A 17,288-nucleotide genomic window follows, 5' to 3' on the forward strand; every position below is an offset into this window, starting at 1 on the left:
ATGTACTGAAAAATGGTAAAAAAAAATTCCAAGTGTAAGGAAATGGTGACTTTTGTATTTTGACTTTTATGGAAGCTGTGATACGAAATATGCTTATTTTTTATTTTCCGATTGGAAAAAGGAGTGATTTAAACTTTCATGTTTTAAAAACATTTCTTTTTACCATTTTTTAAATTGTTTTCTTTTAAGACCCCCATGATGATTGAACCTGTGATGGTTTGATCACTTGTCCTATATGTTGGAATTGGGGTGCTTGGGCACTCTCAGTACTCTATCAGGTATCACAGCTGCTCAAGCCTTATGCCAGTGTCCTCGCCCTGCATGTTTCGAGACTATTTTTAGCCACTAAACATGTGGGGATTTCATGCCAATGATGGTAATTTATAGCCATGTTGGCTACTGGCATTACTGTGATTGGCCGACCGCAACGCATCATTGAGTCTGTATAAAACCCGGTGAAGTGAACCTCAGTACACTCTACCCCGGAACAGTATACATAGAGCTGCTGAAGAAGGGGTAGTGTATTAGTTTAGCATTAAAGGCATGTAGGTAGGGATTATTTCCATACAGCCCTTGTTGCTGGATCCTAAAACCAAATGTCCTTTTCAGTCCTACATGTATTCTATATTAGTCCCTACTAATAGCGCTGTTATCTGCATACCTAATTTAGCATGCACAAAATGTGTAGTAAGGGACGGGGTAGTGGACGCGTTGCTGATGGCACACATAGAGTCCAAGGCCATGTGCAGCACCTACAGGGCAGGGGTTAAATTACTCGTCACCGGGCCGGTGATGTCGGGTCTGGGATGTCACGGGTGGCCCTTGCCCAGTTTCGTGGCCCCAAGGTGTACAATAAAAGGCAGGAGGATAGAGGATGGGATGATGGTGAGATGTTGGAGGTTGAGGAAGTAGTAGTTGTCTTGTGACGCCACCTGAGGTATGCGGACAGGGTTTAGCCGCCGCTGCGGTCCCAGTCCTCTGGGGCAGATGGTGTCACAGCTAGGGTAGTTCAGCTTCCCACAGGCGAAGCTACGCCCAGGGAGGATGATGGTGGTAGTAGTGGCCATTGGCGCTGAAGTGCCGAGCGACCGCGGTGGCAATTAAGGACAGACACAGCAGTTACAGTTCCAGCTCTTTACTCACTGTCCTTTGGTTGCCCGGGGGTACCGGTCTCTGCCGTGATGGGCTCCAGCTGATCCTGGATCAGTTAGAGGTAGCCACCGGTATTTGAAAGTGTCCTTTCCCACGGGATGCCCCTTCAGAAGTGAGGAACCCGTGCTGAGCTTCCTGCTCCAAGCCTCAGGCTCCGTGAATAAAAAGAAGGAAGAAAGTGGTGTTGTCCTTCCAGAACTGAAGTCCTGACTTGACTGAAGATTGTGTCCAGGTTACTCCTACTTCTACACCAAGTGGTGCCCGCCCCCCAGGTGGTTGTCCTAGTGACCGGGAGAGTCCCATGCATCATGATGGCCACCCCCAGCCTACCCTAGTCCAGTCCCCAGTGAGAAGGTACCTAAGCTGACATTTGGAAACACCAGTGGTTAACCCCCTCCTTACCCGAGCGGAATACTGTACCTTAAGTGAGGTGCAGTACCCTGTGGCGACTGAAGCTTCAGGTGCGCCACACATGGGCCAGGTTAAACTGTGCCTTATGCAGGAGCACAACAAACATGTTCATCGACAAGACCTATCTTCCTGTCCCACTTTAAAGGGGGGAGGGGGATACCATGGTTAAAACAAGAACAATGAAAATAGGTGGTCAGTTTTTTTAATTCTTTCAGTTTTTTTCCAAGCACCACCCTGTCTTCTACATAGTCTAGTTTCACTAGCCAAGAGTCTTGACCACAAAAGCTTCACCCTGATCGTCCTTCTTCCCACCATGACAAGTCCCAGTAGACAAGTGATCCCACACTGGGACACTCCGAGGAGCTCTATACATTTCCATCTATTGATTCTGGCCTCTCACCATGCACATTTCAAGAAGGACATGAGGAGATTGTGTGCAGTGATGCCCAAATATTTGAGCAGCGACAATCATAAGAAGATGATGGTGGGGAATATCAATTACAGTCTCAATAGGTGGATGATGATGATGAAACACAGTTGTCAACAAGTCATGATGTTAAGTGAACAAGTTAGGAGGAGGATTAGAATGCAGAAGTAGAAGACGAGGTGGTGGATGATGAAATAACTGAGCCAACGTGGGAAGGTGGCATGCAGAACGAGGGCAACAGTACAGAGGGGGAGGGATCTGCAGCTCCACTACAGGCAGAAAGAGGCAATGGAGTGGCCAAAGGGAGTATGCATTATACTGTTCCCCATGAACACCTTAAAGCGTATATACCTCAGTGAAATTTTAACCATAATACTTGGGTGCAATGATGAACAGATGCATCTGAACAGATGCAGATGAAGTGCAATGTTTGTCTCAGTTTTATGAACTATCTCTTCGATATTCTCTAGGAGGTGACTACAATCAGTTGCACATCATAAATCTTTCTTAGCTATCTCTTTTTTACATCTTAAAAGAGAATCCCGTTAAAGACCAGATTTAGGAATCTCAATCCTTGGGTAGAGCAAAATATTCAACACATTGATACTCATGGTATAGACAGTGTAAGCACTGAAGTTTAGGATCTTCTTCAGAACATACAACGTCAACATCTTAGCTAACCAAATGTACCCTAATCTAATATATATAGCTGGTGTATGTGTATATGTCTGCTAAAGGAATCCGCACCGTCGCATTTACAATCACGAAATTTTGCACAGACGCCTGGTGTGACCCAGAGAGCGTCGTAGATTATGTTTTGACAGTTTTACAGTTAGTCTCTAAAATCCTGCCACCATTAAACTGAATGGAGGTGGGAGCTATAGATTATTAATAGCAACTGTCAGTGGTTGCTATAGGAAAAAAATAAACTGTTAGTTGAAGCTTATGCGTGAGGTTATATGATGTCAGTGGAGAGATGGATAGAGAGACAGAAAATACAGACAGAGACACAGACAGAGACAGATGGGGAAAGAGAGAGACAGATGGGGAAAGAGACAGCCCTGGAAAGAAACAGATGGCCAAAGAGACAGACGGGCAAAGAGGCAGACGGGCAAAGAGACAGACCTGGAAAGAGACAGACCTGGAAAGAGACAGCCCTGAAAAGAGACAGCCCTGGAAAGAGACAGACGGTCAAAGTGAGAGACGGTCAAAGAGACAGACCTGGAAAGAGACAGACGGGGAAAGAGACAGATGGGGAAAGAGACAGCCCAGAAAAGAGACAGATGGGCAAAGAGACAGATCTGGAAAGAGACAGACCTGGAAAGAGACAGACCTGGAAAGAGACAGACGGGGAAACAGACAGACGGGGAAAGAGACAGCCGAGGAAAGAGACGGCCGGGGAAAGAGACAGCTGGAGAAAGAGACAACCAGGGAAAAAGACAGCCGGGGAAAGAGACAGACCTGGAAAGAGACAGACGAGGAAAGAAACAGCCCTGAAAAAAGTCAGCCAGGCAAAGAGACAGACCTGGAAAGAGACAGACCTGGAAAGAGACAGACGGGGAAAGAGAAAGCCCTGAAAAGAGTCAGCCGGGCAAAGAGACAGACCGGGAAAGAGACAGACTGGGAAAGAGACAGACCAGGAAAGAGACAGACCAAGACAGACGGAAAAGAGATAGACGGGGAAAGAGACAGACAGACACACACATAGAGACAGACACAGAGATAGAGACAGACAGACACAGAGATGGAGACCGATAGACTGATACAAATACAGACAGAGATAGAAATAGTCAGACAGAGACATAGACACAGACAGACAAGGAGACAGACAGAGAGACAGACACACAGCAACACACAGACAGAGACTGGGAGAGAGACAGAGAGACAGTTACTATCCCGGGCAACGCCGGATACTACAGCTAGTAGATTATATAGCATATAGTGAATGCCTAATTACAGTTATTCATAAGAAATAAAAGTATTTACCTGTCGTCTGGAGGATATGGTGTTATTTGAACATCTACTGGACATCTTGGAGTTGTAGACCTTGTTCTGATGAGTTGAATCATTTCTCCAGGTCTTCGAGTTTTCCTTTGGATCAGACGGTATGGGGCTTAGAAATAGAATTCTTGCGATAAGTCCATAAAGAACAGTTGCTAATGTCATTGGTACGGCATAAAATATACCAAAATCTATCAAGTAGATTGGAGAATAGTAACTCCGGTTGACTTTGTATCCGCAGCTCACCACTGTAGCATCTCTGTAGACAGTTGTGTTGAGGTCAAGTAGAAAAAACCACATCATGCAGTAAACTGAGGTAAAGACCCAAACAAACACAATGATCTTCTTCGCTCTGGAAATAGTGCATAGAAACTGAGCTTTGATAGGATGGCAGATTGCGAGGTATCTTTCAATGGTGAAAGCAGTGATAGAGCAAGATGAAGCATTAATACCCAAATACTGGAGAAAAGTGATGCACAAACATCCCATATAGCCATAGACCCAGGAGCCATAGAGACTATCGGTGATGTTGGGAAGCCCTGCTGCCACCAGGACTATTAGATCGGCTATGGCAAGGCTTACAAGATAACAGTTGGTTGGAGTCCTCATGTGCTTAGTCCTAAGAACTACCAGAACCACCATAACGTTGCCAACAATCCCAAGTCCACATATTACAACCACCAGAAAAATAGTGACCACTTGGTACTCCACACTGTTCCATTCCGGATCTTGGAAGATTGAGTTATTCAGTTCAGAAAAATTCTGATTTTCCATATTCACAAGGATAGAGAAGCCTCAAGGTACAACGCTGCTTTGTTACATCATCTTATAGTACTTCATCGTCCAAAAGCTCCCTATGGAGAAAAATATTCAACATCTGTTATCAATGGGAAATTATGGGGAACATTGCGATGTGAGATCATTCTTATTGTTGTATTATTTTGAAGATATGGTATTTACAAATGTTTGCCTTTTGTCTCTGTTTTAATCCATTTCTAATACATAAGAGCTTTTCCCCCCGTCTTTTACAGTTTGTATTGTTACTCCCCCATGGACAGTCACAATAGCTATCTAATATGGCCACAAATGACGTCATTATGGACAATATATCACTTTTGTTGAAAATTTAACACTGAAGTGGCAGTGACCAAATAGTGAATGACAGAGGCCAAACAGTGCCAGCGGTGGGGTATGTAAATTACACAGATTATTTTTAAATCTTGTGGACTTTTAGTTGGAATTTTTAGATTGCAAAATCCTTTTAGCGCAGTAAAAGAGTAATATCATATTATTATTCTAAACATTAGAATCTTAAGAATTTACCATCAATGTATGACAAATGAGGGACTGTCATGGGTGGTATGGAGGTAACAGGGAACTAAGGTTTCAAGACTGGCCCTCAGGCTAGGGGGGCCCTAACTATCCCTGTTACCAGAGATACCTCTGAAGGTGAGGGCATCTGTTCCACCTTCCTTACCCTGCTCCTAGCCAGCCCTGATCTAATATCCCCACTCCCTAGGAGAGGGCCAGGACAGGAATGGTTAAATCAGAAATAGACAAACAGGGTTAAATCAAAATTCAATCACACATCACGCTCACACATATTCCACAAATATGTATATATGTGGATAAACACCAGTGAAATGGGACACACAGCACATGGACCGGTTTAGCAAAAGCTATAGTCTGCATGGGAATACAGGTTCCACCATCTTAAAACGGTGGGGAGAAACTGTGATAGGTTTCCCACAACATGTGATTATAAAGGTAACAAGCAAGCTAGCAGAGATGAATTCTTGCTAGCCCATCCATTAATGCGCACACAGCTGGTTGACGCCCAAGCACAAGAAAACCCATAATGTGAAGTGTTAGAATCTGTAGTGTGATGCCGCCATGATCCACCGTGAGCTTTGAGCGAAACTGTGTGTGACAAGGACTGACAAATTTTGTGACCTCTGAGACATCCTGATCAGCAGAATGAAAGGATGAGCTCCAGTACCAGACACTGCCACTTTATAGAAGCCCTTTCAATAAGTTTTTGTTTTCTTTTCATTATATGTGTGTATACAGTGGGGAAAAAGTATTTAGTCACCCACCAATTGCGCAAGTTCTCCCATTTAAAAAGATGAGAGAGGCCTGTAATTGACATCATAATTAGACCACAATTTTGAAAGACAAAATGAGAAAACAAATCCAGAATATCCCTTTATTTGATTTGGCAAGATTTTTTTTTTCCAAATTATTGTGGAATATTTAGTCATCTAAAAACTTGCAAGATGTCTGGCTCTCACAGACCTGTAACTTCTTCTTTAAGAAGCTCCTCTGTCCTCCACTCATTACCTGTAATAATGGCATCTGTTTGAACTTGTTATCAGTATAAAAGACACCTGTCCACAACCTCAAACAGTCACACTCTAAACTCCACTATGGTGAAGACCAAAGAGCTGTTGAAGGACACCAGAAACAAAATGATAGCACTGCACCAGGCTGGGAAGACTGAATCTGCAATAGGCAATCAGCTTGGTGTGATGAAATAAACTGTGGGAGCAATAATAAGAAAATGGAAAACATACAAGACTACTGATAATCTCCCTCGATCTGCGGCTTCATGCAAGACCTCACCCTGTTGGGTCAAAATGATCACAAGAATGATGAGCGAAAATATAGGCCTAAATGGCTGCGGGGTCTTGTCTGCCCCCGCCCATTGCAAGCGCTCCGCCACCGCCCCCTCGTCCGACGCTGATCTGCCTAACCCAATACCGGCAGCGGAACCTCCAGTCCCCATTTGTAGAGAACAAGCTGCAGAGCCACAGATCCGATCCGACCAGGCCACGAGAGTGGTTACCCCAACACGGGCCCGACCAGACTCGGCCGCATCACCAGGCCTGTATCCTGATACGGAGCAGTTGGTTTCTTTGTCCATCATTGCGGAGACGGAGCCTTTGGAGATGCCAGCTCCGTCACCACGTGGCATCCCGGCAGGCTGCTGGGGCCTCAGGAGTCCAGCTACAACCAGCACCAGTGGTGGCCCGACATCAGCGCCCATGAAAAAGAAAGGCATTGGCGGCGGTTGATGCGGTTGCGTACAAAAGTGTTTGCTCGGTAGCAGCGCAAGAGAAGAATCACCGGTCACCTCCACAGAGAAGAGGAGCTGGAACCTGCAAGTTTATAAAGAGTTTGAAAAATGGTTGTATGGACTGTCACCCTTGTTGAACCTTCCAGTGTTAATTGGAGAAAACCATCTGGACCCCCAGGTGGGGGGTGACAGGAGAGTTAATGTTTCAAGAGGCGCCATACTTGTTGAACCTTTTTATAATGCTTTGTTACAAATAAAAAGGCCATGAGAGCCCAGAGCAGTGTGCTACGAGGGGGTGGTACCAAAGGCCCTTGGTCGGGTATGGTGCAGAGGGTAACGGATGTACGGGGTTACCCGGTTCGTCTGAAGGACTGAAAGCAGCTGCACCCGTCACCACGGACAACTACAGGAAACTCAGGACAGTGCAGCACCGTGAGTGAAGGTGGCACTGGGGATCTGGGTGGTTGGGGTGGCGGGTTGAGGGAAGGAAAGCTGCAAGAGGAGGTTGCCCCAGCAGCTGTTGCTTAATGTTGTTGTTTCTGCCTGGACTTCAACTCCGTCATGGACCCCAAGTAGGAAGCTGCGGGTTTAGGTTGTTTGGGTGGCTGGTTGAAGGGATCCGGGACACGGGGAATGTGGACTCCGTGAGTTTACTTTTGTAAATATATTGGAATATGCCTTCCCTGTGTGGAATGAACTGTCATTAAAATGTTACCCCTTTTTCTCCTTACAGGAGCAGTTTTAATAAACCTCAGTGTGTCCTGTAGCTCGGGGACGAGCTATGTTTAACCAAGGGGGAATGTGATGCCCCTGCACTAGTCAGGGTGTCGCAGGGAACTGCAATCCTGTCCTTATAGTACAGAACCCACCCTCCTTGGTTTTCAGGTTCCACCCTATGGTATTGCTAACAACTGCATTCAAACCCCCAATCCACACTCACACCAGTACAGGACAGACAAACCAGTGGGTAGGTCTAGAGAGGAAAGGGCCACCCACCGAAGGGTTAAGCAGACTGGTGGGAGGTGACAAGTCAGTGAGCTCAGGGGAGCAAAGGGAAAGGGAGTGAAGTAGAAACTCTCCAAAGGAAGAGGGGACCGGGGGTTGGAGCCCCCAGGAAAAGTGAAGTAGTGGCCCTCAGAGTGTGAGGGGCTGAGGAGTCGAAGCTCCCGAGAGGCTGGACTAAATTGGGACACAGCACAGCAATATTATTGGGAGCGGATACCTGGATGAACTCTCCTTCCCAAGCAGCAGCGGTGCACTGGGAGTTTTGCTTCAGCTGCAGCCTGTGTGTGTAATGACTTTACAAAACATCATCCAGCAGCATGATAGCCGGCCTGAGGGAGTACATGGTCATTTCCTGCTTCCAGCAGCCCTGCGCTTCCCTGCACCCCATCATCCAGAGTCCCTGGGCCTTCCCCTACCCATGGAGGGTGACGACATCTTGCTGCCCCACTCCATCACCCCGGGTACTCCCAACGGCAGCGGCGGTACTCCCAATTACCGTACACCACGGGTGGCGTCACGAACTATACCAAATCCCCTGTAAATACCCCTTTTACATTTGAGTGTGGCCCCTAAGCCCCCAGGTCTGGGAACCCTCAAGCCACGAACGAACACCACCCCCGGATCTGAGCGGTTCGATCCGCTGCTGGGGCGACACAAGAGCGTAATCCTTAATGGGTTGTCTTTAAAAACACTCCTTGTCTATAAGATCTATTTCAGCACGTGGACATCATAGAATGGATTCTGAAGTCAGGATTCCCTTCTATGACCCCAATGTTATATGAGTAGCCCCCTTTTGGAAGACTTAAGCTACATGGCAAGCCAATAAGAATAGTGGCAATGTAATATAGATTTCTCCTGCAGCAGACAATGCATAATATGTTGGCCGTGTCTCCCGACACCTCCATTAAATCACAGGTTTTGCCAGGGTGGTGGGGGAGTCAGGAGTAGCTGATCACCTTGGCAGCTGCATTTTGAAATGTTTTGCATTTTGTGATCTGTATTAACTATACATCACGCACTCCCACTACGATCCTACTAAACAGAACTTACATCACCATTCTTGTTTCAGTTTTTCACACATGAGAGAAGAAACTGGTACTCCTTAAAGAGACCACGTGAATTAAAATTCCTTAATAGCAAAGCTCTGTGGGAGAAAAGCATGCAAATTACATTTCTAGCAGAATGAAATAAACTATTTTCCAAGTAGGACCTAGGAAAGGTAACTACCCTAACAAAATGATCCTGTAAGGGGCATCTGTCAGTAGGATCAACCCTCCTAAGCCATCTATACAGGTATGTAGGACATAAAAAGATTAATAAAATGATTCCTTTATATATACGATCCGATGAATGATTCCTGAGATATCCACATTTTTCTTTTATGCAAATGAGCTGTTAAGATCGATGGGCCTCAGCTCATATTACCTTTTAGCTCATTTACATATAAGAAAAATGTGGATATCTCAGGAACCATTCATCAGATCACAGATGTCAAGGTATCATTTGACTCAATTTTCTATAACCTACATGCCCATATAGATGGATTAGGAATGTTGATCCTACTGGTAGATGCCCTTTAAGGAACTGTCCAGGCTTGACAATCAGCTTGGTTTATGTTGCAAGGCTTCATAAATGGTCAGACTCTGAATTATATCGCAGGTTCCTCTATTAGGTGGTATTTGGAACATAGTTTATTTCGTTCTATGATAAATCTAAATTGGATAGTTTTTCCACCTGTATTATTATTCTGTTCCTTCAGCTATCAAAGGATTATTCCCCCAAAATTAAGTTATTCTATGTTTTTGGCATAAGAGATTACTTGCTGACTGCTAAGGGTCCGACCACTAGGATCCCCAGTGATCTGGAGATTGGGGCTCTGTTACTTCGAGGACAGGGGTTAGCACAGTACCCAGCGATTTCTGGCAGTTTCTGCTCCATTCAAGAAAGGGTTCGAAAACCCTCAATTGCAAGATCATTAGTCCCAGCAATCAGCGATTTATCCCTTATCTTGAGTATAGAGGCTTTCCTATTTGTGAATAACCCTTTAACATAAATGCAGTTTAGATGTAATCTCTAGTCTTCCAATAATGCCAGTACTTCAAATATAACATTCCTGTATATAAGAAAAAAGACTGATGGCACCTTTCTAATGTGAACAGGTGCAAACTGAATGTGCCGCCCCCGTGTCAGCAGCTGGGCTGCTCGGATCCGGATACGCGGTGGCTCGAGGCGTCTCTTGACCCGGGCATCGTGCAGCCATTCAAATGAAGGGGGTATTTACAGGGGATTGTGTTCAGAGTTCGTGATCGTGACGCCACCCGTGGTGTGTGGTAATGTGGAGTACCACTGCTGCAGTTGGGAGTACCCGGGGTGATGAAATGGGGCAGCCAGGTGTTAGAACCCTCCATGGGTAGAGGGAATGCCCTGGGACTAGGTGATGGTGTTTGGGGGAGCCGTTGGGCGCGAAGGAGGTCACTTTCGTACTCACTCAGTCCAGTAAACTGACACTGTCAACTGGATAAAGCAAAGTTCTGGATACCGCTGCCGCCAAGGGGAGCTAGTTCGGGTCCCATCCCCAATGGTGCTGCCTGGTGATCCGTGACCTTTCTCCTGGCACTAAGTTAACTTCTCTGTTGGTCCCAGTAGTATGGAATTAGTCGGGTCCCACTCCCCAGTGTGGCTCACTGTGGGAGCTTGCTCTCAGGGTTCACGCTTGGGATTTTCTGGACCCGTTTTTGTGGAAAGTCCTATCCCCCTCATTGCGCTAGTACCTCGATTTTGAAGCGGGTGGAGAGCGGATCTTGAAGGCTCCATTCTCGTCGGGTTAATTGTCAGGTTGCCTGAAGCTACTCCCTGAGCTAGGGTCCACGTACCCCGTCATGCCCTGGTCCCAGCCCAGTGATGGTACAAGGCCGCTGGCTGTCCTCCTTGACAGTTCTGTGCCCCTTGTTACGATCCCCTGCGACCGGGCTCCAGCTCCTACCAGGTTCAGACCACCGTCTGCTACCTAGGTGTCTCCAAGGAGCCCAGCTCCTGACTTCCTATCTCCTTCACTTCCCACACTTCACTCTCCTCTCTCCTGACACTTCTGACCTCCCCTAAATCAACCCCCCAAGTGGGCAACCCTATTCTACTCAGGCCGTCCACTGGAGTGTCTGGTGGGTGGGGTGCAGAGTGTACCTTAGGATTTTAATCAGCTGATGCAGGCAACACCATGTAGTTGGGGACCCACAACCAAGGAGGAGGCAGATATTGCACAGGAGGGCAGATTGTGCAATGCCCTGTGACGACCCGATAGTCCAGGGGCGTCACATGAACATGAAACATAGTAACAAAAAAGAGACTGTTGCACTTTTTAGTAATAAGATATGTGTAGTAATAAATATGGGAATACAGATATGCATTACTGCTATACAAAATGTAAAATTGAAGATACTTAACAGACAAAAATGGCCAGTTTTCTGTCAGCCCAACAGCCAACGGCAAGGCGACTTGTTTTTATTACGTCCCTACCAAACTAATGCCTGTCTTTGTGTTAAAAAACCTACAATTTATGGACAGATGGGAATCTGAAAATGGAGAATTAAAATCGCCTAAGGCTAAAGAGCAGGAGTACTCAATCAGAAGGCATGACCCTGGGCTATTTTAATTCTCCATTTGCAGGTTCCTATTCACACATACAGTAAATTGTAGGTTTTTTAACCCAAAGAGAGGCATTAGTTTGGTAGGGACCCAACAAAAAAATGTTTGTTGGGCTCACATAAAACTGGCCACTTGTGTACTAAGTATCTCAAGTTTTACATGTTCTTCATAGCAGTAATGCATGTTTATATTCCGATATTCATTGTTCCACATATCTTATGTATCGCCGGCGGGCTCGGCTGAGACCGCTGAGCCGCTCGGATCCATGCTCGTACAGTGGGTGGTGGCTCGAGCCTCTCACGGACCCGGGGGTCACGTCGCTCTGCAAGGGAGTTGGCGCTACACGCAGGGACTTGACGGGCAGTTCCACGGCCGGGGCCGCGGTAGTTGGTAAGGGGGATGTAAGTTCGGGATGCCACCCACGGGTTGTGGTGAATAGATGGACACCACCGCTGCTGTTAACTAGGCCTCCCCGGGACGGTGTTGCGCAGCTTGGTGTTGACCCCTCCGTGGGTAGGGGAGCCTTGTGTGGGATAGGCCCTTAAGTCCAGTCCTCAATCAGTTGATTCGGCCCTGTCGGTTCAGGGCTTTGTACTGGGTCTGAGTACCCCTCCTGGTGCTCCGGTTTCCAATCGGTTCCCCGGTTCGGTACCGGCAGGCCACCGCCCAACCCCGGTCCCTACGGTTCCACCGGCTGTAATCCCAGCTCCTGCAGGCGGCCACCACTGTCTGCCTCCTCGTCAAAGGTGACTGGGCTCCGACACAGCCACCTGAGTAGTCTGTTGGCAGGCCTGGTCACAGGTCTGCCCTTGAACTCGTCTTCCCTCCTTCACTGTCAAGGCTACTCTCTAGACTCCTCTGCACTTGTGTCTTTTCCCGCCTCCAGGCCTGTGAACTCCTCGGTGGGCAGAGCCAACTGCCTGGCTCTGCCCCCCTGGTATGGACATCAAACCTGGAGGGTGGTGACAAGGGTTTGGTTGGCTGCTGTCACCTACTCAGGGAGGGTGTGTGTGTGTGTGTGTGTGTGTGACTACCTGGGACGACCTGACTAGTCCAGGGCGTCACACTTAGCACTACAGAGTGCAACTGTCTCTTTTTTATTCCTGTATACAAGTTCCCATTACTGAATACTTTATAATGCTTTACAAGGGGCTGAAAACAATAGGGCTGTTTCCAAAAATAGCGCCACATCTTGTCTTTAGGTTGTATCGGGTATTGCAGCTCGAATCCGAAAGGACAGAAATGTAATGCCACCTATGTCCTATAGTCAGCCACACACAACCGTTTATCAGACATTTTTCAGCGACACACAACCTGTTGTCAAACATTTTCCTAATCCTAGTAAACCCTTTACAATAAAGCAGTAAATTATGATATAGGTTTGTAACAAATCACAATCCGATGGATGCTTTATGACTTCTACTACTGGATCAATGATTATGTAAAGAAGCTGCATATCCTCATTATACTTTTGCTATAGTTTCATTATAACTATTGCTGCAGGCAAGAGAGCGGGTAAGCGATGGGAAAACTCCTACAGCTTTCTCCGCACACTGTCTGCATACTATGGCTTATGCAGATTCACTCTGCATTTATTTCTATATTCGCTGTAAGTGTAGGGTGGTAACAATATTTGCTATAAACAGAGTGCTAGATCTGCTGCCAACTCATCTACAACATAAAGGGCACTCTCAGAACTGAAAAATTACCATAGTAGAATATTTGTACAAATGTCTATGGGGTAACGCTTCTGCTTGAGGAGAGTGACATGCCTGGCATACCAGTGTAAGGAGGCTTATACGCCATGCAATGCTCCTCTGGGAAATTATTGCATATTGACTCTTCAGATGACTTGAACTCTAGTGCCGCCTATTGGAAGTAGCATTCCTAAAAGCCAATATCAGTTGATATTGATATTTCGAATTGCGGCTCTCAATAGGTGGCACTAGAGTTCACGTTCTCTCAAGAGGCAATATGCATGTACAAACATCCGTACTGAAAATTTAAAAAATGTTCCAATACTAAGTAACTATATTTATAAACATTATATAATTGGCTGCATGCTAAACAAGTTAAATAGAGTTTTTCATGTTACTTTATACCAGGCAGACAGTGGCCACTAAATACAGTAGGTGATTCATCACTCACACACATATAACAGACAGCGATGTCATGTAAAATTAGAGGGAACAGCTACCTACATGCAACAGAAAAGGTAATCTAGAGGAAAAATGTCCTTTTCTTCAGCTGCAGGGAGAAAATAAAATTTTATTCTCCCTGTAGCTGCTTTCAGTTATCGGTGCAGTGCAGGGGGCAGTGAGAAGTCAATGCTCCCTACAGAGCATCCCCACACTCGGATGAAATAAAAAAGAAGAAAAGGAGAAGGTGGAAAAGCTTTTTTTCTTCTCTTCTTGTTCGAGAAAAACTGGTGACAATCAAATCACACTCTGATCAAGGTCTGATCCCAAAAATTGTCCTGTTTTTCTTGTATGGGTAACATTCAGCCCTAACTATTAAAATGACTTTCTGCCAAGCAATGTCAATTCAGCTCTGTAGGCCTGAATCAGTCATCAACAGGACACACACTTCAGTTATGGCATTTCTATACTCCATCAAACTGTAGAGACCGCCATACCTGCCGACATGAATGGCGACATCCTGTGTCTGCCCCCTATGGAGGCATCAAAGAGAGTCCGAAGCTATAGTACATACTGACTGCTCTGTCTTATTTTATGCAGGGAAAGACATAGGTAGTAGAGCTGATTTTGTAATTTACCAGTGCCCATAATATCTCAGGGGGACTGGTGAGGCATCTGATGTGGGTGGAGTGGTGCCAACGAGAAGATAACAGCGCTGGGAACAGGAGCAGCCAAAACTGAATTACTTCTGCAGGTTTATGTAACCCTTTATATCACAAGAAGGTGTATCAATGACAAGCTCAGCTCTGCGGCATTAAAGGGAACCTGTCAGTTGCAATATGCACCCAGAACCATGAGCAGTTCTGGGTGCATATTTCTAATAACTGCCTATCCGTCCCTGTATCTAGTAGCATAGATAAAGAGATCTTTAGAAAAAGTATTTCTAAAGATATTTTATGATATGCTAATGAGCGCAGGGACTGGTTGCAAGGGCGTTACTTCCTGTGCTCATTTCACCCTAGAACACACGTGGCCCGCACGTACCAGAGACACGTACTTACCTGCACGCAACACGCAGGGGAAATACGTGTCTCTCGGCACGTGCGTGAATTTCACGTGAGTGTGGCAGAGGCCTTAGAATGTTAGTATGCCCACAGGGACGTGCTAACATGCTAGTCAATACAGTGTCATTAGCGGTGACATGTGTACCTGTGTCCACTGTCACCGCTGATCCGAAGTCCTGGCACTCCCGGTCATTCTCACTAGACCTCTCTGAAGCCGGGACGCGTACTCTGACTTCGGATCAGCAGTGACAGCAGACACAGGTGCTCATGTCACCGCTGATGACGCTGCATTGAATAGCATGTTAGCATGCTCCTGTGGGTGTACTAACATGCTAAGAGGGCGGAATGAGGGTAGGAAATACTGTAATGCCCTTGTGACTTTTCCCTGCACTCATTAGCATATCATAAAGGATCTTTTGAAATACTTTTTCTAACGATCTCTTTATCTATGTCCGTGTATACAGGGACAGTTAGGCAGGGATTAGCAATATACACCCAGAACTGCTCGTGGTTGTGGGTGCATCTGGACCTGACAGGTTCCCTTTCAAAACCTTACCAAGATTCCACTTGTGTAAGTAAACATTAGGGAGTTAGTTCTGAAATTGAGTTCTATTGGAACAGTGAGGTTATGTCACATTCAGAATTTTTACCAAGTATCTGGTGAATAAAACTAAATAATAAACAAATGTACTGTAGACATAAAACACATATTCAAAAAAACAGCAAAAAAGGCAGCAAACTCTACTTTTTGCAGACAGCTTCTTTAGTTTTTTCCTGCACAAAAAAAAGAATGCTGCAAAAACACATGCGAGTATAGCCTTGGAGACTGAAGCTAGGAAAGTCTTAACACATGCACATACTGAGATGTGTAGGACATATATATGATATGAATGTTAACACCAGACACAGTTTGGAGACAAAAGGGCACAAAGATATAAAGCAAACTGAAAACTGCATCTGTAAGTGCTGGATATTATATGGGTCTATATCATATTGGGTCTGTAACTTTGGATGGGGAGTAAAATGTCGTACTAGATCTATAAGGAAAAATATCAATATTAGGTTTGATATTTTGTGGGCTGACTATTATATTTGGTATCCAATGGTCTAATAGGAGGTCTATTACTTATGTGAAATTTATGTATAACACGTGGACTTTTGTATCATGTTTCTAATCCTGGACGTTATACCAGAGCTATGGTGATGTTTGATATTTGTAATGCTGGATTTTATAATATTGTTATGTCTAATGTGTGTATATATATATACACACATTATATATATAGAAATGTTATAGTGTCCAGTATTACAAATGTATAATATCCATCACCATAGACCCACTACTAAGTCCAGATTAGAAACATGATACATCAGGCACGGTATATATCTATAGATTATATATATATATATATAAAAATATATATATGCACACACACACACACACATATATATATATATATATATATATATATATATATATATACTTAATTTTTCAGAGGTGCAACTCCAGATGTTGGTTATCCCTACTAATACAAGGTGCATAATTCTCCTAAGCACATCCGATCTGTCCTATAGAATTGATTTCCTAACTAAAAGCTCTCATGTAAAAGCAATGATAATCAACAAGATCTCAAATAGTGATCAGCAACAATTACAAATGACCTCCTACCTGTCCATGTCCAAGAATCCAAGGACAAGAGTCAACTTCTTGAGATGTTCTCCAAAGAGGTGAACGCAGACTGATTCCTTGTTCCTGGAGACAAAATTACTTTCCAACTTTTTTCTCGCTGATTGATGAGTCAAAGATACAAATAGGAGACAAGTAATAATTCAGTGCTAGTTTTAGGATGTCTCACAAGTTCCTCAGGAGCAGAAGAGATTAGCAGCGACCCCTCTGCTCCCAGAAGAACAGCAGCCGCAGTTGTGGCAGATTTGTGATATAACGTGGCTTTCTGGAAGATCTTAAGAAGCTGTGTAATTCATTTGATCACTACAGAGGCCAAAGGAATCAAACCCCATTGGCACACGTCTGACAGTGATGAGGAATAGCTCCCTCCTCACCAGCCCCTTCCCTACACATTCAGCACTCACCAGTGAAATGCAAGTATAATATAGGCAGCAAGAAGCGAGAACATCACAAATCACATCTAAGAAACCGCCTTGATTAATGCCAGGCTGCCTCCACAAAAAAAAAAAAATGTTTCTGATATTCAAAGAGAGATTTAGCACAAAGCCTTGTATTCTGTATATTCAATATATTCTACTGGGGGTGAACGAATACTACAATAAACATCATAAAATATAAAATAGTAACACAAGTAGAAAATAATACATACAGTTATAGTAACACTACCGCCCCCCCAAAAAACACA

General features: G+C 45.0%; 1 protein-coding gene across 1 annotated transcript in view; it reads right to left on the reverse strand.

Moving 5' to 3' along the window:
• The window catches only part of TRHR (thyrotropin releasing hormone receptor), a 77,026-nt gene extending 60,045 nt beyond the window's left edge, over positions 1–16,981 (reverse strand). Inside the window, exons 1-2 of the mRNA XM_075316215.1 lie at positions 16,586–16,981; positions 3,977–4,845 (exon numbers count right to left, since the gene is read on the reverse strand). Of these exons, the coding sequence (XP_075172330.1) occupies positions 3,977–4,765 (789 nt within the window). The 5' untranslated portion in view covers positions 4,766–4,845; positions 16,586–16,981. The remainder of the gene's footprint in view (positions 1–3,976; positions 4,846–16,585) is intronic.
• Positions 16,982–17,288: the final 307 nt, after the last annotated feature.

Source organism: Anomaloglossus baeobatrachus, chromosome 6 (assembly GCF_048569485.1).
Source record: "Anomaloglossus baeobatrachus isolate aAnoBae1 chromosome 6, aAnoBae1.hap1, whole genome shotgun sequence".
In the NCBI taxonomy this organism is placed as follows: domain Eukaryota; kingdom Metazoa; phylum Chordata; class Amphibia; order Anura; family Aromobatidae; genus Anomaloglossus; species Anomaloglossus baeobatrachus.